Source organism: Larimichthys crocea, chromosome XIII (assembly GCF_000972845.2).
Source record: "Larimichthys crocea isolate SSNF chromosome XIII, L_crocea_2.0, whole genome shotgun sequence".
Classification (NCBI taxonomy): domain Eukaryota; kingdom Metazoa; phylum Chordata; class Actinopteri; family Sciaenidae; genus Larimichthys; species Larimichthys crocea.
In genome coordinates, this window is record NC_040023.1 from 19,698,054 (window position 1) to 19,720,041 (window position 21,988).

The following is a 21,988-nucleotide window of genomic DNA, read 5'->3' on the forward strand; positions in this document are numbered from 1 at the left end:
CACAGGTTTACATCATTCTTTTCAGTTTCACCGTGACTGAAAGAGCAAATATAAAGCAGCTTACTGTGAACGGCGGGTACAGTAAGCTGCGTGGGAGAATTTGCACTGTGATCTTGACATCCACGCATCAGTGAAACTTGTGGGTGCAGGGAGGACAGCTTTTGAGAATGTCAGTTCCTCTTTCTATTTTTATCCCCAACCCCTCCACCACCTCGCATGCTTTGTCACCTTTCTATTTCATTTGCACACCGCTCATGCCGCGTTTTGATGTTTGTAGTCGAGCTGTCCAGTGGCAGTTGAAGTTTCTTTGACACACAGACGGTATCTGTTTCACTTCTGTTACCGTAACGCCCTACGAGGCCCAGTTTTTTTCACTGCTGCTGTCCCTAATGTATTTGTCTCATGTCAGAAGACCAGTTTGACGTTGAGGCAGTGAATCAACAATATTGCTTAAGATTCAGACAGCACTGGGTTTACACTACCATCCCAAATTGCTAATGATATATCAGCTCTATATATGGTATCACTTACCAATCAGGGACTTTACTCGGGGCCAGACTACTTTCCATAATCGCTACCCACAGCAACCCTGGAGACATGATTTCCTGGTAGCCTTCCTCATAATATACATGAAGTTTACTTTGCTGAATATAAAGACTGTGGTGCTTATTAATGCTTCAGCACCATGGAAAAGGAAAAGATAATGAGAGTGTGTTGCAAGGCAGAAACTAAATGGGGAGAGAGTGGCTGCAAAGAGGCAATCGTGCCTTTCTGTGTGTCTCAGAGAAAAAAGAGAGACAGAGAAACGCCTCAAGATGGAAAAAAAAAGAGAGATGCTGGGTGAAACAGAGGGTGGTCAGTCTTTCAGTGTTTTACAGGATCAGATATCACATCTGCTGAGGATACATATCGATTGGCATTAACAAAAGACTAGCATGCTCGACTCCATTAGCAAGCCGGTTGGTTGCATGTCTAAGACCGCCGCTCTCCACTAGCTGTGTTACATGTGTCTGTATTTTGTGTAAAAAATGGATGTATGCCTAAAATAAGATGTTAGCCTTTTTTGCTTCATAGGATTTGTAGATGTATGCCAAGGCACTACCAGAATGTGTGAAAGTTGGCACAAATTACTTTAGATTTTCCGCCTGTCTTACTCTTTGATCAGATATTTCCTGATTTATAGTTTGTTAGTTTTAAACTATCCCGTTCTTTTTTTTTTAAACTGTCCATCATGAATCTCAGAGGCACAGTGGTGCTTTGAGCTGAATGTCTGCACGTTAACATGCTTATAATGAAAGTTCTAACATGCTAATGTAAAGTGGGTATAATGTGCATAAGCATGTAAATATTTGCTGATGGGAATAGCATAATTTTGCAAATTGTTTGGTCATTTATCAAACTATTGGACAAACTCAAAAGTTGATTTGACGATGGCACTCGATAGAAAATAAGGGTATCACCAAAGTTATGATGTTTCATTCTGAGGGAACATGATGGAAATCCATTCAGTAGTTACAGACATTACTAGTATTAAACACTAGTAGCGCTAAAGGATCAGTGGATCAACAAAGTCATTAGGATTCATTGAATAACATGAATATCTGAACAAAATTTCCAATAGATATTTCAGTTTGGACCAAAGTGGTGGACTGACCAACCTACCATGGCTGGCACCTAAAAACATTTGGACATTCCTCCAGCTCTATAACATGAGTTGCTCAATGCAGTCAACATCAATTGATATGAATAGATCTATAGATTTATCAAACTGAAATTGTCGTACCTTGTTGGAAAGCGCTGAGGTTAAACTTTAAAATTATGTGTTTAAGTTTTATGTATTTTTAAGTGGAAGGCGAGAGTGAAGTGATGATACAGCTACATTTACCCAAGTTTTCTTTTTCCAAACACGCACAAACAGGTAGAGCAATACTGAGCCACAGTGGCTTTTATACACTAGGTGGGCTCCCTCTTTAAATGAATTTTGTTGCTATCATAATACCGCAGTCATATGGACAGAGGGGGTTCAGTTTACTGGAAGACCACACGTCTGAAATAATCTGCCCTCAGAACAGAGAGAACCCTCTCGGAATACTCCCAAATATGCCCGTTTTACTGCCTGTGTCTGCACTTTACGGGGTGAAAGTCCCAAAATATGTCATCTGTATGGTTGTCTGTAAATGCGCAAACCACTCATTTGGTCTAAATTATAGTCTGTGGCTGCTCCAAAACAACATGAAGTTTCTTATAAAGCATGATGTTTGCTTTTTAGGTGTTGCTTGCCTATATTGTATAGGTGCTGTAGATAGTGCTTCATGTAACCATACCACAAGGGAGTCCTTGTTTTCATTTACTGTAAAGGAAAACAGTTTTGCATAATGCCTGACATGCTTTGCGCTAGTGGGTAGCATATGGTTACCATTTGTGATACAATCATGAAAGCTTGCTTTTACACCTTCACGATCGTTGCACTTCCCATTTTGATCCCAGTATTCAAAATCAGCATCTTCTCTTTTGTCGCTTGCAGTACTGTTAGAGAGCTCCTAGCTCTCTGTAGTTCCTAACCAGAGTGTCTGTATGTCTGCAGCCCGGTCCCTGGCCTTGCTAATCGTTACGTCTGTGTAGAGCAACTTTCCTGTCAATCATCGCCACAGTGGCAGTTTTGTTCCCGAGCCTCTGCCCCCCCCCTCCACCTTCCCGTCACAACCCTTCAGTCTGAGAAACAGAAGACAAAGGGATGACGGATGGGTGAAGGTCCCTCGCAGGGAAGTACAGTATAGAAGGTGTGCGCTGTAAAGGGTGACAATGAGCACATTCAGGCAGATACAATACAGTGCCTCGTCCAGCAAACCCAGCAGCCTGTGAGAGTAACCCAGCATCAGGCCAGTACAGTACCCTACAGCAGTCAGCCAGCAACCACACGGAGCCAGGGGTAATCACCAAGTCCTGAACAACAGTCCTATTGACTGGGACCAAATAAAATAAGAGGAAACACAGAGCAGAGGAAAAAGAATATGGGCAGGGCATGCAGGCAATCCAGGAAATGAACTGGAGGAGATGGAAACAAACATTTGTCAGCAGGTGTATGTTCGACGAAGCTGCAAAGAAAACAAAAATGAAATATAATTGAGCAATTAGCAAAAGAAAGAGAAACATATTTTCCTTTTGACTCATCCTCATCACCTGGCTGTGACTCCCACCAGGCCACCACGTGTTGCTGGCCTGTAAGTATCCATGTTCTCTCTGCCTGCCTTCTGAACAGCAGCCCAGCCATCCGCTCATTCTGTGTGCCGGCTCGTCGCTGTGTGAGTGTGTTTATTTTAGAGTGTGTGACTCACGCTTCCTGTGCTCTGCCAATGAGGCAAAGCTCTATGGAACAGCAGGACCTCCGTTCATTCTCAATTCTCTCTTTCTCTTTCTCTTTCTCTCCCTCTCTCTCTCTCTCTCGTGTTGCACTGCTGATAGGCCTAGCCTGACTCCTGCGTAATGCGGGGGCATGCTTGAATAGATGCCACTCTGGAATTCATGTACAGATGCAGCACAGTGGCACTCTGGCTTTGACGTGTTCATGTAGGCAAAAGGTTCGTCACTTAAGAAGAAGGCTCTTGCATTGTGTTTTTTTTTTCCTCTTCATCCACCACTACAATAAGATAACTTTGCCGATAAGGAGGTGATAATTGCAAGGAATCGCCTCCAGGTTTGTGCGTTGCAGGGGAAAACCCCATGTAAGACCTGTTTGTAATCCTATCCACGGGCAGCGTGCCACCGCTGCTGAGTGTGTGCGAGTAGAAGAAACATTCCTGTCTTGAATTCTTAGGTGCATGTTTTTGGTTACGCTGTCCTCGTTGGTTGTGTTAGCAATAAGAAATGTGACAATTGATGCTTTTACTGTGGTTTCGGAGAGGATGGTGTGATTTCATTCAGATGTTACTCATGCTACAGGAATATGAGTCGCTTTTAGTTTCTTCTTGCTACCGCATCTTCCTCCATCTCCTCCTCCCCTTACATTTGTACAGTGGAAACATTCATTTAGTGTCTTCCATCTCCCTCTCTTGCCTCACCCCCAGCCTCTCTCTCTCTCTTTCTCTCTCCCTTTCCCTCTCTCGGCAACACACCCACTCAAACAGTCATATCCGCTCTCACTCTGGCTCTCCCTGTTTGTCTCACAGTGCCTGTGAAGCGTCTCTGAGGGGGAAGACTAGACTGCTCTGTCAGGTAATCTAAACTCCCGCTCTCTTTCTCTCTCTCTCTCTCTCTCTGCATCCCCCTCCCTTCACTCTCTGTCTGTCTCTTTCTGTGTCTCTCTCTCTGCCTTCCTCTCTTACTTAAATCCATCTCTGTCTTCTCTCTTCACTCATTTTCTTCATGGTCTTTCCCTCCTTGTTATTACTCTACTTGTCAGCTATGGAAAATTAGTTATTTAGTTATTGCAGATGTTACAACTGTGTGGAGTTATACGTTATTATTATTATTAATGATAATTTATTATTGCAAATGTGTCATTCGGTATTTAAATGACATGTAGTGTTAATCTTAATTTAGCACCTTATTTAAATTTGTCTCAAATGTGAATGTCAAAGACTCTTTTTGCATGGCAAGAGCTGTCACAGAAACATTATGATTAAAGGATTCAAATTCACAAATTTAATAAAAGTTGGAAAGAGTTTGCTTTGTGATTCAAGATTTCTACTGAATGCCCTGGAAGAGGGACCCCTCCTCTGTCGATCGCACCTGAGGTTTCTCCCTTTTTTCCTGAATTTACGGACATTTTTCTGGATTTTTTTCCTTATTCGAATTGAGGATCTAAGGATAGAGCTCCTTTCCAATCAGAGGTAAAGCCCTCTGAGACAGATTTTGGACCATATCATTAAAATTGACAAACTAAATGACTACAAAAATATGATTTCCATCCGTGAAGCTCTTGACCGCAAATAAAATGATGGAAAACCCCAGAACCTGCAATTTAGTCCGACTTGTGGTCAGTTTGTTTTTACAGTTGATTATGTCACCAAAGGACCAGATTTTCCGCTGCCAGGGGTATTATTAAAACTCTCAGAGCAATCTTCTCCTGCCGTCGAGGTGTGCATTACCCGGCTCTGCCATGCCACTCGTGTTTGATTTAAAGGCTGGTATTGACCTGCAGTTCACTGGCTTGTGTTTAATCAATTGAACATTGCGACGGTTGTGAACTTCCAGTCTTATCAAAGCCCTGTGAAATCCTTCTCTACACCCGCATGCCTCAGAGGTACAGCGATCCCGATGCATCCCGCACAGAGCTGAGAGGGAGTGATTGAGAGCTCTGGTATGTGGTGTGTTTTTTTCAGACGGTGTTCTCCCTAGCGCACACTCTACTGACAGCAATCATATCACTGGGTGAGTGTGAGTCTTTACCTCTAAGGATTTATGTTCTATGTGGCGTTTGGTTTGTCTTCTTAGTTTCTTTTCCAGCCATTACTATCAAACCAAACTGTTTCTTTCTGTGGTTCTGTGATTGGTTAGTGTGACTTTCTAGGATTTGGGGCCTGAGTATGATTGGCAGCTCTGTTTTTGCTGGTAGCGGCAGGGGAAGGGCTGTGATTTAACTTTCCATTTCCATTATACTTATGGAATGCTGTAGAGCCGCTCGTACTGTATCAAATGTTGTCTTGCTTTTTTGAGTTTATGACAGTTGTGGTTCCAAGCCGTCACAGACTGTACCGTATGCATTCGCCTGCTGCGACATCAACCCACCGACTCTCGAAGAAAGGTTAGATGTCAAGGGTCATGCCAGCTTGTCAATGCATGCAGAGGCCGAGCATTTCCCCTCCTCACTTCCTGCTGCCAGTGTGCGTATGTAGTCAGAAAGGATGCTGGGAGATAAATTTAGACCTCCAGCTCCCTCTCCATCTGCCGTTGCTCAGAGTAGGCTGGTTTCCATGGGAACCTGCACCAGGCTACCGCCAGTAAGAGAGAACGGGGAGAGAGATGTGTTTGTGTGTGTGTGTGTGTTTGGAGGGGGGTATGACAGCAGATTTTTTAAAAAGCACTTAAGAGGGTTTATCTGTTCTCAGGGCACAAGGTAATTTAATGTTTAGCCCATATTTTTATCCGTCATTACCAGCTGCATGAATACGTCTGGGTATTGATGAGGAAATGAACACAAACTCTGCCCGCCGTGCTCTCCTGTGCATGATAATGAAGCTTTAACTGTAAAACTGCTGCAAAGCTCCGGCGCTACTTATTGAGCAGAAGTTGAGCTAAATGTTTGTTTTATGGGATTTAGAAGTATTACTGCTGGACTTAATAGACACAGCAGAGATGATGGAAGGAGACGATGTGTGACGGTGTGTGCGTGTGTGTGTGACAGCATGTGGGTGGGTGTGAATGATATGGAGTGTGAGCTCTTCTGTGTGTGGCAGGGCTCCCTTGGGTACCTGCATCAGTGCCTGTTTCTGCTGACATAGCCCCTTTGCATGTACACACACACACACACACACACACAGACACACACACACACATCGTTGCACACATTCCTCACTCACTCTCGTCTATTCTCTCCGTGGACCAGTCGTTAATCACATTTTAAGCACAGACACCAGAAACTAGTTCACACAACAAATCACAGCATACGCCATGTGACTGTTCTGTGAATTATCATACAGCGGGGCCAAGATGGACCGGAGGTTTTCACAGTCTGTCGGGCTCCTAACTGCTGATAATGTCGGCTTTGTTATTTTGATCTGACACCTCCAATCAAAAGAGCATAATACAGTATAGCAGCTGCACCAGTGGCTTCCTGCTCACACCTCAGCCTATAAATAGAGCACGCCTAAGAACGCCCTTGCCTCGCCCTCATCAATAAGGTTAGACAAATTTACATAAGCTGTGTGTCTTAGCAGTCTTATCACTATAATATATATTTTTTCACCTATTAACAAATGATTGCTATTGGTGTGTGTACTATACACTAAGCATTAACTGTAGCATGTAACAGGCGCCATTGATAACAAGTCACCTTTGTGGAATGAGGATGATGAGAAAGGAAAACCCCCCGTCAAACAGAGGGAGGATCGACTGACTAGAACTAGGGTAGGTCACCCCAGGGCGCTGTTTGCTAGTCCGATGTGTCGGAGTAGATTCACAGCTGCCGTGTGTTAGTGGGAATTGCTCTGGGGAGAGTAGTACTGTACACTGTATGTGCACTGTAGGCTGTGTGTGTGTGTGTGTGTGTGTGTTTCGGTTTAATGTAGGCTAGACTCTGGCATTCCTCTCTCCCTCATCTTCCTGGCAAGGCCCTGACTGTGTGTTTCCCCGCTCAGAGCTGGCAGTCTAGACTGCCATGAATAATGTAAGCAATGCTCTCCCCAACCTTAAAACCTTCTAATCGGTCTGTTTAAGGGCTGCATCAACATCTATGCCAGAGATCATTAAACTTACACTGTGATAACCAACTACATGAACAGACATTTATTACAGGTGGGTTGAGGAAGACAGTTTGTCTTGCCTTGTGCTTTCCCTCCTGCACAATTGTTCTATTTTCTATGCACAGCACCGTCATTTTCTTCTTTACATTCACTTTTTTACCAATCTTTACCCGCTTGTTTGCCCTCTGCCCCTATTCTTTCTCTCTAAAGTTCAGGTGTGTGAGGAACAACCGTCCACAGTCAGGATCTGATGTATAACTCGTTTGTAAGCGCCATTCCCTCCTGACCTTACTTATTTACATGTAACTCTAGAAGGTAATGTGTCTCTTGGGCTCAACAGCTCAATGCAAAAGTTATAGCTGCCACCACCACCACATACAAAAGTCTTCCTGAACAGCTGAAGACAGGTTAATTGCTGTGTGTTGATGGTAAAAATCTGCTGTAATCAAAGCGTTGGTCTGCTTGGAGAAACGCTCACTAAACGTTGATCGGCCCTCAGCAGATGTGGCGGGGGGGGACATGGACATGGAGCCGAGAATCTGTCAAGTTGTTTCCAAGAGGAAGACTGATTCTCTTTCTTGTTTTCCACTGTAAACTGGCTCTAATGAAGGCTGACTGTGCAGAGTGTTTTTTTAGACACATGGAGAGAGCAAAAGTGTGGCTCATTAAAAAAAAAACTGTCAGTGCTGCCTTGCCACCACTGGCACCTTAAGCTGCATTCTTCTGCTGGGCCTGTTTATCCAGCCACTGGATCACTGATCCAATCTTTCCTGTCTTCTCCACCTTTCCTCCCTTCACCTTGCACTCTTTTTCACTCCTACTTCATATGCATATTTTTTGGATATTATAGACCATCTGTGCATTTCCTGTCTCTCACCTCCCTTCATTTTCTACATTTGCCCCACCTCCTTCCCTTGTTATCTTTTCTCCTGGCATGTTCTTGGCTGTCAGTGCTGGTGCACGCTGTCTACACCATCACAGAGCTCTACAGCTGTGAGGTGAACACACACACAGTGTCGTCCTTCAGTGAGCTCTGAACTCTCAGAATCTGACAGAGTCGGAGGGTTGCAAGTGGTGTCAATGTCTTAGACGATGATTGATACTTTGGATGAGCCTATGCTGGGACTGTCAGCGGTTGGGCACTGGCTGCTCAGTAAAAATGTTATGATTGGCCCTATCTGTTCCCAGAATGTGTTTTGATTGGCTGTGATACAAGAATCCCGTGTCTCGAGTTGAGACAGAGTGCAGGATTTGTAGTAAGTGGGAAATATTACTGAACATACATCTTGATAAAAGACGAGATTTCACTGTACCCTCAAGTCCCCATGATTAGCTATACTTGGCTGCTCATAAACACAGCTCTGTGGTAGCGTGTGAGTGGGGAATATTACAATAGATCTGTCTTGATAAAAGTTTTCACTGTACCCTTTCACAGCAAGCTTCATAACAAGAAACCACTCTCAGCCCCTCATAAACACTGCACCCTGGTGGCCGTGTAACCATCAGTGAGTGTGAGCAGCGCACGCTGAAACTCAGTCACTGTCAAGTCTCTTTATCTACTAAAAAACAGCACCCCTCCATTTACCCCCTTTAGCTTTAGTGCCAGATCAGATAAGCATAGGCTGTATTGCCAACATTTGTTTTGACTGCTTGCCCTGACACTGTGGTCTCCTCTGTTGGTGCTTGTTCTGTAGATGTAGCCTGGCTGGCCCTGAGCTGATCTGACTCCTGCAGAGTAGGCCAGTCATGGGTCAGGTATGAATCAGATATGTCTGTTTTAATTTTACCTAAATTTTAAGAAGACTCACAAGTGTTTATACAATATGTGCACATGTACACACTAGATGACCACCATTCCCTTTGAAAGTGTTATAATAACTGAACATCTGACATTTCCTAATAGATTTTACAGTAGGTGCGCCTCTGTATATTGAACCACTGCATGCAATCTGCTTATTAAGAGTTTAAACCAGGACAGATGAGAGCAATAACATGTTGCTGATGCAATTACCTTGCTAATGTTCTCATTAAAACGTTGACCCCACTCAAGATTACACCAGGAAATATAACCTATTTGTCATAGTATTATACATGGGGCATTTTTTAACAGGGAGTTTGATAATAGGACACTAATGATTTTGGCCTTCTACTTTACCAACATCACTCTTTTTCAGACTGCATGGCAGGCTTTTTGGAGACCCTTATTATGTCAAGAAGCCCAAGCCGTCTTCACGAGGTCCTGTTTTCTTTTTCTGTGCCTGTTTTTCCCTTTCTTTATTACCTCGCTTTGTTTTGTTGCCTTTATTTAGACTTTTTATTGCAAAGTGAAGAAGGAAAAAAAGGAATATTGTTACAGCACTTTGCTATACTGTAGCTTTTTGTTACAAAACCTTTTGTAGAGAATCTAATAAATGAATTAATATGCTTCCACTTTTGTAACTCAGTCCTTACTTGTCTTTTTCTGTTTTCTGTTTCTTTAGACCCATTCAGTAGCTGAACACTCAACCCTCTTTACAACCAACAAAGGAGATGCAAAGGAGACCTTGGGAGTGCTGTTAGAATGGCTGAGGCTGGACAAAAGGAGAGCTGCTTTGTACAAAGAGATGATCCATGTTTACCTGCATCCATGCAGCTCCAGGGCACCTTTTAATGATGCCTAAATTGGTCCTCTCAAATAACTTTTGGCCCACCCTGAAAAAGGCCCTCTGTTGTGATTTACAGCTCAGTCTGTCGATGTTCCCCTGCCTCTGACCTCTCTGCCGCCATGCGGTTAACCCCATGAGGCTCCGAGAGCCTTTCCTTGCGTGTCTTTGAGGCCTCCTCCCCACTCTATGGAGGCTGAGCCCAGCCGTCCGGCTGATGGGGATCGCTCTGGAAGGCAAGAGCAGCAGCATGTAAAAGCTGAATCCTCACTAGGAGCTTGTCCCCCTCAGCAGCCCCAGCAGCCTCCTAATCCTCGTCCTGTGCACAGAGCCTTGGGCCGTCTGCAGAATCGCCAACCTAAACGTTCTGACCTTCTGCTACGGTTACAGCAGCAGCAAGCAGTATCATGGCAGCATCCAGACACCCCAGGTCCCTCAGGAGGCAGCTTCTTCTCTCCAGCTTCCTCATCAACCTCATCTCTCCCCTCTACTTCCTCCACCCGGGGTGATCATGGTCATGGGGTCCCATCTCAGTCCAGCCAAGAGGGCCCAGAAGGAGTCAGTTCAACCAAAAGAGCGGAGAAAAAGCCCCAAAAACCAGGGAAATATGTGTGCAGTTGGTGTGGCCGTCCATGTGCCAAACCAAGCGTTCTTCAGAAACACATTCGCTCCCATACAGGAGAAAGACCCTACCCTTGTGCCCCCTGTGGCTTTTCTTTCAAGACCAAGAGCAACCTGTACAAGCACCGCAAGTCCCATGCCCATCGCATTAAAGCAGGCCTGGCATCCAGTCGTGATGAGCCTAGTTTGAGTGGACCAGAGGGGAGCGGCATTGGAGAAGATCAAGAGGAACACACAGAGGGAGAAAGCACTGAGTCTGAAGAAGAGACGGGCCAACACAAGAAATCCTCCTCTAAGGAGATGTTAGGCCAGCAGAAAAAAGGTGGAAAGGAGCTTCTGGGGAGCTCCGAGGAGAGCCAGAGGCCTGAAGACTCTCAAGCTGTCAAGCAAAGGCTGGCACTGAGGCTTAGTGAAAGGAAACGTGGCCCAATGGCTTCTCCAGATGACCCTCCTTCCTCCCTCTCAACCTCATCTTCTTCCCTAGGCCCTGGCAGTAAGGGCAGCACAGAGTCTGGCTACTTCTCTGGATCAGCATCAGGCAGCACTGAGTTGTCCCAAGTCAGCCCCCCTAGTGCCAGTGCCAAAACCTACGCAGAAATTATTCTAGGGAAATATGGAAGGCTGGGAGGGCAACAGCGCAGTCCCCATCAGCAACAGCCTCATTCTTCACTTTCCTCATCCTCAGGAACAGAGGACAAGAACATTCCCTTTGCTGTACCCAAAACCCAAGTGATTGAACACATTACCAAGCTCATCACTATCAATGAAGCGGTAGTAGACACCAGTGAGATTGACAGTGTAAAGCCCAGACGCTCCTCTCTGTCCAGGAAGAGCAGTATGGAGTCACCCAAATTTACCACCCCTAAAGATCCTTACACATTCGATACCAAAGGTGAAGCCCCTGGTCCCAGTGGTTTGAGGCACATCCACAATCCTGAGGCAGATCCAACAGGTACCCAGGAGCTGTCAGCAGTGCCGCTGCTTAGAAGCCACTCAATGCCATCATCTACCAGCCAAGGAGAGCCCTCCACCTCTGGAACCATGTCTCCCAGAAGTTACCGTCTCTGCCAGTCATTTGATGAGCAGCAAGCAGTGGTAGCAGAGATGAGGGTTGGCCATTCCCAGCGCATGCTGCGGCGGCAGCCTGCCATAGAAGTTCCACTGGGAGCTGAGCTACTGCTGGAAGAGGCCAGTCCCACCACCTCCTCCTCAGCCAGAGGCATTGAACTGACCAGGCAGCCACAGCAACAAAAACAAAAGACTCCAACCCTGTTTGAATGTGAAGGATGTGGGGCCCACTTCCAACACAGTGAAGGCTACGAGGCCCACAGAGGCATATGCCCAGGGCAGCAAACACTAGAACCAGAAAGCAAAGATAAAACATGCAGGGAAGATCGCCCCCAAATGATGATGCACTATAAGTTTAGAGCACTGGCCATGGCTGTGAGGAAGAGGAGGAAAGAGGAAAGTCTTGAAGAGGATCCTCCCAGCCCTGGATCTGTAGCCATGTCAGGCAGCTCTGCAGGCCTAATTCCTGTGCCAAACAGACCAGAGCACAGCCAGGCCCTCTCAGGTTTGTTTATATATTCTTGTGTGAACAAAAAGTTTCATACTTTTAAATCTTCTTTTAATATCTGAGGCACCCAAATAGCTAAAGAAAACATAGACAGAACAAGTAAATATCTGCATCTTCATCACTGATGTTAAGCAAAGAAAAAAATCTAGTTAAACCACACCAAAGATAAGGGAATGAAAAAGCAAAAACAAAAGCAATTAAATGTGAATATTCCAAATGAGTATACCAATGGTGGTAGATAATTGGTTATTTATTTTGTTTGTTTTAAGGTGTTTCTTTACAGACAGAGCCAAAACAGCAGCAGCAGCAGGACAGGAAGGGCGTGTCTGTCATCCAACACACAAGCTCTTTTGAGAAGCAGGAGAGTATATCCATGGAAAGTCAGGAACCAGACCTCGGAGAGAGTCAGCAAAAACAAAAAACGGAGCCAAAACCATCACCCTCTACATCTCGCCTCATCCGCCAGCCAAACATCCAAGTGCCAGAGATCCTTGTTACTGTGGAGCCTGATGCTGACATGCCATCTGTGTCACCACCAGTGACAGCATCCTCATCCAAGGTACATGATTATTTAAAGTAGCATATGGATATATATTTTTAGACATTTTATACAGTTTGACTGCCTTGCTTTTGTTTACCTATTTCATCCACTTCCGCTCAAAAATAAGGGCCTTCACCCACTGCATGGTTCATGTGAAATAAATGCGAAACATGCATTGATTTAAGGGTGTTTCACTCTTTGATTTAAAGTCTTCTTTAACTTCAACATCCTAAGAAAAAGTTTGAGCAGATGAGCAGACAATGTCTCTTCATCTTACACAGAATGTTAAATTAATAAACTATGTATCCGTCCTAGGAGGCAGAGAGAGTGGAGGAGTTCCAGTGGCCTCAGCGTAGCCAGAGTTTGGCCCAGCTCCCTGCAGAGAAGCTGCCACCAAAGAAGAAGAGACTCCGCCTGGCAGAAGCAGCCCAGTCCTCTGGGGAGTCTAGCTTTGAGTCTGTGTCTCTGCCTCGCAGCCCCAGTCAAGAGAGCAACATCTCCCACACTTCAAGCCTTTCCGCTTCTTTTGAGGACACCGCAAGATCAGAGCCTGCCGTCTGGGTCTCAAGTAGTCAAAGCTCCCAGATGTTGATGGTGCCATCCACTTCTCACCAACACCACCAAAGTCACAAGGAGATGAGGCGTTCAGCCTCAGAGCAGACCCCAACCAGCCCCCAACAAACAGAGCAGGTTTCAGAGAACAGAAGTAAATCCTTCGACTATGGGTCCTTGTCCCCTCAGCAGTCTGCATCCGCATGGAAAGAAAGGAGAAAGTGTCTTCTTGTGAAGCATGCCACCTTGGGGGAACCTGAGCAGGAGGAGGGGGCCAGCATGAGTCAGTTGTCTAGAGCAGAGAGTCCAAAACCTGGGCCTTCACACTCCATCCACCCTCCTCTGTACTCAACTGAGACAAGCTCCCGGTTCACCCTGGAAGCCACAGGGAAAACCTTGCAATTGTTACAGCCACAAATCTTCCCGCCCCCTCAGGATTTGCTCCCTTTGCATCCCAGAGGCCAGCAAGCCTTTCCCCCAGGATCACTATCCCAACTGCTCCCTGTTACCACAGCCTTCTCTGAAGTACTGTCCACCCAAATCATCCACAGAGCCTTCATACATTCGCAGACAGGACCTCCACAGATACAGTTACACCCACAGATCCACATGGCAGAACGGTTGGGTATGCCATTTCATCAGCTACCTGCTTTAGTTCCTCTTCAGTTTTCTTCAAGGACTAGAGCTAGTCCAGCCGTGTACTTGCCTTTTCCTCCAAGACTTACCACACATGTTCCTCCTCCTTCCACTACAGAGAGCAGACAAGCCATTTCTTCCATGTCTTCTGCCCTTACTCATCAATCTCTTGTAACAATCTCCTACCACCACCCACGGCCAGTCATTGCCACATGCCTCGCACAGCTTACACCAGTAGTGTCCCTTGTGGTGCCAGTGCGCCTCCAGACCCATATACCTACCTATGCCAGTGCCATGTATACCACGCTGTCCCAGATCTTGGCCTCTACTCGCCAACAGGAGCCCATTTCTTGCACAGCGATGGTCATCATGGGCCAGGTGGAGCGGGATAAACTGCAACGGTCCTATTTGAAAGTCCCCTCCCCAGACATCAAAAGCCTTCTTCCCCTGTCTCTGCCCACAGAACTGGCTTCAGGATCTGGGGAGGGATATGGTCCACTGGGGGCTGGAGGAAGTAAACGCATGCTTTCTCCTGCTGCCAGTCTGGAACTCAGCACAGAGGCTCAACGTCACCAGAAAAGGGTAAAAGAAGAAGGGGAGGGGGACAACAAGGCAGGAGAGGAGGAGGAACATGTAGAACAGAAAGTAAGACAGGAAGAAGAAAGTAAAGCCACTGGGAGAAAACTGGAAGAAGGAGAGAAGAAACAGACAGAGAGGGTAGGGGTTACAACTGTGAAAGTGGAGGGGAAGCGGGAGCAAGGACCAAGGAAACATAACGAGGAAAAGGAGGAGGAGGAATCAACTGAAAAGACAAGTAAAAAAAAGGAGGAGGTGCCAGTTGTGCAAGAGGGGGTTGAAAGACAAAGCACCCCTTCATACCCCACCCTCCAAACCTCCACCTCAGTCAACTGGTGCTACCTGAACTATGTTAAACCCAACCCATCTGCCCTGAGGGACCCCTGCAGCTCAGTTTATTCTACCTGGAGCCTCAGTGGCCACAACCCCAACTTGCCAGGCCTCAGCACTAAGGTGGCGTTGTCTCTACTGTGCTCTAAACAAAAGCACACCACAGAAACGTACACCATGGCCATGGCCCCGACCCCGGCCAAAAGCAAATTGGCCCCTGCCAGTAGCAGGACTCCACGTGTGTCAGAGGTAAACATAACCACAATACACTTATTGTATTTATAGGTTTATGTAAACTCCTCTGTTAAAGAGACCATAAACCTCTATTGAATGTTATCTTTTTTAACTAGCCTGTAGGTTTTACATATGTCTTCATTAATGTGCTTAAAGGGGTATTCCACACATTTAAATGTGTGGACATAAGTTGAATGAAGCCATCTGTGGCTTATCCTCTAGTAGCCAATACTAGCTGAACACACCCAAATCTTCAGCTTGTTTTGTGGGTAAATCGGTCTTGACAAGGAAGAAGAATTTTAACTGTCCATCAAGAGAGTCTGATAATGTTATATTGCAGCACTAAATTGGTGGAGTGCTCTTTTAACAATAAAATAGTTAACATTTTATTTTAAGTTGTTTTGAATTTTTCTATGTGTGTCTTGAGTGTAGGTACATGCCACCCCACCAAGCACCCTCACCAAAATAAAGGATCAGCAGCAGCAGCAGCAGCAGCAGCATGAAAAGGAGGAGAATAAAGAGATGAGAGAAGAGGAAGGACCTTCCACTTCCAAACAGAGTGAGGCGTCTCGTGTTCGCATCTTTGAAGGCGGGTAAGAACCACAGGAGTGAGACAGTTAAAATGCACATCATTTAATCCAAATCTCAATATTTGCGCATAATGGCGGTGCCTCATTACACAAGTAATCCGTTCTTCTGTCACAAACTGATGCTTGATGACAACAAAACAGCCATTGTGGAGAGCTGTCGAGAGTGCACAGAGAATTACAGTAACAGATGGGAGGCAGTGGAACCCGCAGAGACTTCATTTGTACCTGCAGCCAAGCTTTTTCCTCTTACTGCTGGCATGAGTGTTTGTGTTTTAGAAGTGTTAATTCGGAGAGATAGCCGTGTGTTTGTGCATGTTTGGGTGTGTATGTGCGTGCGTGCGTGTGTGTGTGAAGGGGAAAAGGCTGTCTCCAACTTCACTTTGTGAGACTCTCATTAATACCTGTTTTTACAGTTACATAATCTTCATAGAAGACACAGGGGAATATGAACATGAGAGTATGAAGCAATCTGAAAGCAATCAGGATCATGATTATCATGTTTGTGTGCAAAGTGTGTGTGTCTTCAAATCTGTCTGCATTTGTACAGTCAACTGCGTTCACATATTCACATGTTTTCATAGTTCTTAGCAATTTTTTCTTCGGTTATGTTCCCAGTTTATTCTCTTTAGAGCTGAGTGTTTTACTAACAGCTGATCTTTTTATATTGAAGCAATGGTCAAAATAGATAAGAAAGGGACAGAAAAATTGGAAGAGATGGATCGAGTTAAAAGGTTCCCAATTAATGAGAACTTTAAAACACACTGGTTACTCATTTTCCTCTTGATATTTAAAGGATGGCAAGCGCATGTGTGCGTAAACACTTGCACATTAAGTCCTGTGTTTTGAGTTAATGTGCACAGAGATTGAATGTGAAGGAATTGTCTGCTTAACAGGAGATAAGGCACTAATTACCAGTCTTTGTTATTTGCAGCCACACTACACACATTTAGGAAGTGCATTTTCATCCATAAACAGCCTACAGTCTTCTATCTCCATCATACCACCACCATCCTCCTCCTTCTGTTCCTGCTGCCTGTGCCACTCTGGCAGCTTTTCCAGTTTTACTTACCTATGTATTATTTTCTCTTCATTCCCTCCCAGCCTCCTCTGTGTCCTCTCTCTGTGTACCTGTGTCCTGCTGTATTTTCTCTATGCATACAAATAAGCACAGCTACTCACTCTTGAACACAGCAGAATGTTTTGTACCCTGATTTTGTTAGGACTCATTATCCCTGTCTTCTTTTTGTCAACACATTGAAATCATGACTGTCTGCCACTTGTTTTATTCTGGAAAGCAAGCAACACTTTTTTTTTATGAATATGCATCATGCAGCTTTGTTTATGTTCCACTGACTTGCACGATTTCATCCTGATCCAATTTCAGAGATCCCTTTAAGAAAGAGGGGCGCAGGGGTCTCTAAAGTTTATTAGTATCACACAGCTAAAGAAACAGATATTGGATCAAGGCGGCTTTCTCCTCAATAACACGTCTTAGCAACTAAGCAAGCATAGCTGTTCCTCCTTGGTGGCTGCAAAAGTCCGTGGAAGTACAGCTTTAATCCCTCTTAGTGAACACAAGCCGTCTCCTTCTGGATTCTGTTAAAACATGCAGATTGATTTCCATGGTGTAAGTGGTTGCAACATTGCAGATTTGTCATAACACTTTAACCACACTTGTGAAATGTCCATAGCTATTCCTGTGAGATTACAGCATGTGTCAAAAAAGTATTAGTTATGTCGAACTACTTTTTGGCCAAATCATAGTATGTTTCAGTACCTGCAGCGATGTTGATTTATTTGTCGTTGCTGCCTTGTAATTTAGTGGCCTTATCAATCAGACACACCCTGGTTGAAAGCAGTATTCTCTTCACCAATCTGCCATCATGGCCGAAAAGCTAAAGTACAAACAGGCAGCTTGTCGTTTGAGTTTGCAGAGAGACGTGATGCTGATTTAATGGTCGATGTGTGAAGTGCAACTTCTGCCTGTTTTTTCCTGAGAGGTGGGAGGATATTTTTAGCAATGGCAAGACATGCATGCCAGTAAACAGTAGCCAGCTCCTGAATGAATACAACATAATGCCACAGTTGAGACTGTTTTACAGTTGTGTAACAATTTGTTATGTTTTGCTGTTGTACAACTGGGAGCATTCACAGCCTGGGTTCTTGTAGATGTGCTGCATATCCTGTAATTAACCACAGTCAGCACACATTGGATATTTACAATTCAGAATGAATTGTACATCTCTTCATGAGTAGTTAGAGCAGATGCCGTTTTTCATAGAGGACAATTCATTCAGATATAATGTTTGTGGTCCACTGTGTCCACAAATAGCTTTTTGGTAAACATCAAGATTGTGTATAAACAATGTTTTTATAGACTAGACCTAAATGTGTTGCTTGACTTTTATATATACGGTCTATTTTCGGTTGTGGGACATATCCAGGCTTCCCTTCCCTCTCTTTAGCTTCTGCTGTTGTTGGCAGGGTCACCCGATCACAGCAGAATAGCTGGTATTCTGTGCCTAGGGTGTAGTGGAGGAAACAGCCCAGGGACTCAATGCTGCTTGGGTTTTGGTGGGGCTTCCCCGACCCGCCTCCATAAAGAAGGCCTTGTTTCCCAGTTTCTCTTGTTTTTGTGTGTGTGTGTGTGTGTGTGTGTGTGTGTGTGTGTGTGTATTTGAATACTGGGTGGACATGTATGCACAAACCACATTCACATTCATCACTCTTTTTAAAGCTACATTAATCAATATTTGTGTAAGAACAATGGGTCAAATAAATGTGAAAGGGGTTGTTTGTAACAACAAAGTCACAGAGAATTATCACCCAGTTCAGCATTACAGAGTGTTGTAGCATCTTTTAGCACACCGTTTTGGTTTTCAGTCCAACAAAATCCCCTGCCATCTACTTTATTTTCAGCAGCTGCACTCACCCACTGTCTACTACCTTGACCAGCACCAAACAATAGACAGGCAAGTTAGCAACTAGAAGCACTGAGCAGCTAAAGAGACAGATACTTTCTAAGGAGTTGGTGGAGACCAAAATAAAGATAAAATGAGAGTAAATACTGGACTTAAATTTGACAAGTAGCAAGAAACAGGACTCCAAAGAATCCTACCGCTCCATATTTGCTGGATTTCCACCACCACCACAGCTTCACACAGTGGAAATATGTTAATGATCTGTTTTCAGCTTGTTCTGTTGCCCTCAAGTGTCTAAAAAATCAATAAATGCAGTTCAATTTAAAGCAATTAAATCAAAATTTGACTAGGGGTGATTATTGAAGAAGTTGGGGATTCAAGCATTCAGCTCCTAAATTGTACCTCACAGTGAAATCAGTGTTCTATATTAAAGTAATCTTAATTATCTTTGTGTTTGTTTCTCCTCTGCCTCTCTCACTCTCTCTTAGATATAAGTCTAATGAAGAGTATGTTTATGTGAGAGGTCGTGGCAGGGGCAAGTACATATGTGGAGAGTGTGGCATCCGCTGTAAGAAGCCAAGCATGCTGAAGAAGCACATCCGAACGCACACAGATGTCCGTCCATACATTTGCAAACACTGCAACTTTGCCTTCAAAACCAAAGGTAAGGGGACAATTTAGAAGTCACCTGAAACAAGATGTGCATTGCCATTCTTTACAGTATATGACAGCCATCTACTTTATGCACAGTAATCAGATTTTACTTGTGTTTTTGAAAGATCCTCATTGTCCTTGCTCTCTGTAAGTCCAGGGCAATTTTAATATACTTTTCTTGTTCCTTTCTAGGGAACCTTACTAAACACATGAAGTCAAAGGCTCATGGGAAAAAATGCCAGGCAATGGGAGTATCTGAGTCATCACTGGACGAGCCAGAAAGCGAGGAAACAGGTACTTAAGAGGGGATGGAGAGGCATCTCACATATTTCCCATCCACTGTAGAGAAATATTGGTACACAGCTGGATGAACTTCTGCCTGTGACGAATTGTAGCTGCTCAGCACTGACAGCTTATGCAACACCATGTTCTATTCTCCTCCCTTTGGCCTTGCATAAGAAATATGGAAACGTATAAGATAAATGAATGAAGAATACAGAGCATTTTACAGTTTCCTGATGTAGTTGCGGCTGTCTGGCAAGTACACCTTGTTTTCAAGGATGTGTTGTTGGCTTATGACAACATGGATTCCAATACTTTTGTCTGCCCGCCATTCAAAGCTAAAAGAAAATGCCTCAAAGCCAGCCACCTCACAGTCTCCAAGCCAACCTTACTCTACTACCCCTCCCCTTGCTGTCTCTTTCTTGCTGACAGACTACACTCATCACAGCCAAGGACGCGCCATTTAAACCGTCTTTCCATTCACAAGGCTGTTGAGATAGTTTGTGAATAGAGGCACGGTGCTATTCAATTAAATTCCACTCTTTTCATCCTAAGTTTATTTATAACATGGGTTTAATGGGTAGTGGGTGAGGTTTGTCAAAAAGATACAGTACACTGTCCTAACCCTTTGTGCTTGTTCCTGAAAATTGTTCTGTTCATGTGTTTTCGTGTCTCTTAGCGTGAGGATTGTCACAGCTTTGTACATTCAGTACAGATGGTTTAAAGTGTACAATATAGATGTAAAGGATGTGTTTGTTTCTTTACAGAAACAGCAGGTAGCGATGAACGTGTGTGTGGCTCAGAAGAGCAGGAAGAACATCAGTTTTCTGACGTGGAGGAGTCTGAGGATGATGATGACAACGATGATGATGATGAGGAGGAAGAGGAGTCAGTATCCCATGACGATCCACCATCCTCCTGTTCGTCAGACACCCACCCATCAACAGGGGGTCATTCCACCTGTAGTAGGCACTCTCATCAGGGCACTCCTGAACGCGAGCCCCCAGGCCTTAGTCCCGGCCCTGCACAGGAACCCTCCCCAAGGGGAGTTTGGCCGAACAGAAGAGCCGCCTCTCCAGGCAGCAGAAGAGCACTGTTTTCACGGAGAGCCTGGAAGGCATCACCAAGAGCTTTCTCCCCCAGTAGTGAGAGCTGTTCCCCCAGCCGCAGCCTCTCCCCACGTGTGGAACTATCCTCACCCATCCATAGCCTCTCCCCTAGAACAGAGCTATCCTCACCCAGCCGACATGTCTCACCCTCCCCTGAGAGAGGACCATCTCCCATCAGACCCCTTTCTCCTCTCCGTCCTATTTCGCCCAGCTGCTATCGGTCATCCCAAGCTTGGATGCCTTCCTCGCCACTCGGGTTACAGCACAGGACGCCTGGATACCTGCCATGGGAGAGCCCAAGTACAAAGGGTAGTCATGTCAAACCGGTGAGTCTTTGTTTCTTAGTCTGCACAAATCTATAAACTAAAAAATAGACTGCAACCACAATGCATTTCCTCTGCACTTTCCTCTTAGGAATATCTTAGTGTACAGACAGAGCACATGTAATGATGATGTATTTGCCCCTCCTACAGGAGAAAAGTGGTACAGCAGCAGAAGGGCAAACATTACCAGAAGCCAGTTTGTTTCCACCTGCTTTCCGTCTTTCTACTTTTGAGAGTTATCCTGGCCACCAAACACCAGATAACATCTTCAGCCATCTTCCCATGCACTCCCAACAAGCCAAGGTCCCCTGTCTGATGATCCCCATCGGAGGGATCCAAATGGTACAGGCCAGACCGAGGTCCCACCCAACCACCCCCTCGTCCCCAACGTCTCCCCCCATGGAGGGGCCATCATTGGCCAGGTTTGAGTCATACTGGGGCGGGACCCCCAGAACACAAGGGCTTAGGACTCCTGGAGACCACTGGTCAGAGCACCAGGTAGCAGGAACCAGCCAGTCAGGGCGGTGCGTACTCAGCACAGCACTAACATGTTCCAAACCAGAGTTGGAGACCACGGACTCAAAGCAATATGGCAGCTCCCATAGCTCCGCCCAGACCCATAGTTCTCCTACTGAGACCACCGAACACTGCGTCAGAGACAGTCGTTCAAGAGCATCCCTCAGTCTAGGAGCCCCCATAGCCTCGAATGTCACTGGACAGAAGCCCAAGGGGGAGGAGCCACATTCTGGTGGCGATGGGATGGATGGTGGAGCTAAAGGAGACTCGGCCAGAACAGACCAGAGCACGTAACAGTGTCTACACCTTGATGCATCATGCATCCCATTTTGCTTTCTTGGTTGCTACACTAGTCTTGTTTTTTTATTGCTTTGTTTTTATACAGTTTTCAATACTATTGTTAACTTAAATGTTTGTTCTTTGGCAATATTCAGGTTTGTTATAAAAATGCACTTTTTTCTTTGTAAAAAAAATGTCTATCTATA

General features: G+C 45.0%; 1 protein-coding gene across 6 annotated transcripts in view; it reads left to right on the forward strand.

Moving 5' to 3' along the window:
- Window positions 1-21,982, forward strand: part of hivep3b (HIVEP zinc finger 3b) — a 37,642-nt gene extending 15,660 nt beyond the window's left edge. The window contains exons 2-12 of one of the 6 annotated variants that reach the window (XM_027287454.1): window positions 4,167-4,212; window positions 5,322-5,370; window positions 5,666-5,743; window positions 9,881-12,236; window positions 12,509-12,798; window positions 13,096-15,123; window positions 15,541-15,701; window positions 19,108-19,283; window positions 19,466-19,567; window positions 20,323-20,990; window positions 21,138-21,982. In XM_027287454.1, coding sequence (XP_027143255.1) covers window positions 10,232-12,236; window positions 12,509-12,798; window positions 13,096-15,123; window positions 15,541-15,701; window positions 19,108-19,283; window positions 19,466-19,567; window positions 20,323-20,990; window positions 21,138-21,797 — 6,090 coding nt within the window. In that variant the 5' untranslated portion in view covers window positions 4,167-4,212; window positions 5,322-5,370; window positions 5,666-5,743; window positions 9,881-10,231 and the 3' untranslated portion in view covers window positions 21,798-21,982. Of the gene's footprint in view, window positions 1-4,166; window positions 4,213-5,321; window positions 5,371-5,665; window positions 5,744-9,094; window positions 9,156-9,574; window positions 9,637-9,880; window positions 12,237-12,508; window positions 12,799-13,095; window positions 15,124-15,540; window positions 15,702-19,107; window positions 19,284-19,465; window positions 19,568-20,322; window positions 20,991-21,137 lie in introns of all 6 variants that reach the window. The other 5 variants (XM_027287457.1, XM_027287453.1, XM_027287458.1 and 2 more) reach the window with 5 other exon arrangements.
- The last annotated feature ends 6 nt before the right edge of the window (window positions 21,983-21,988 follow it).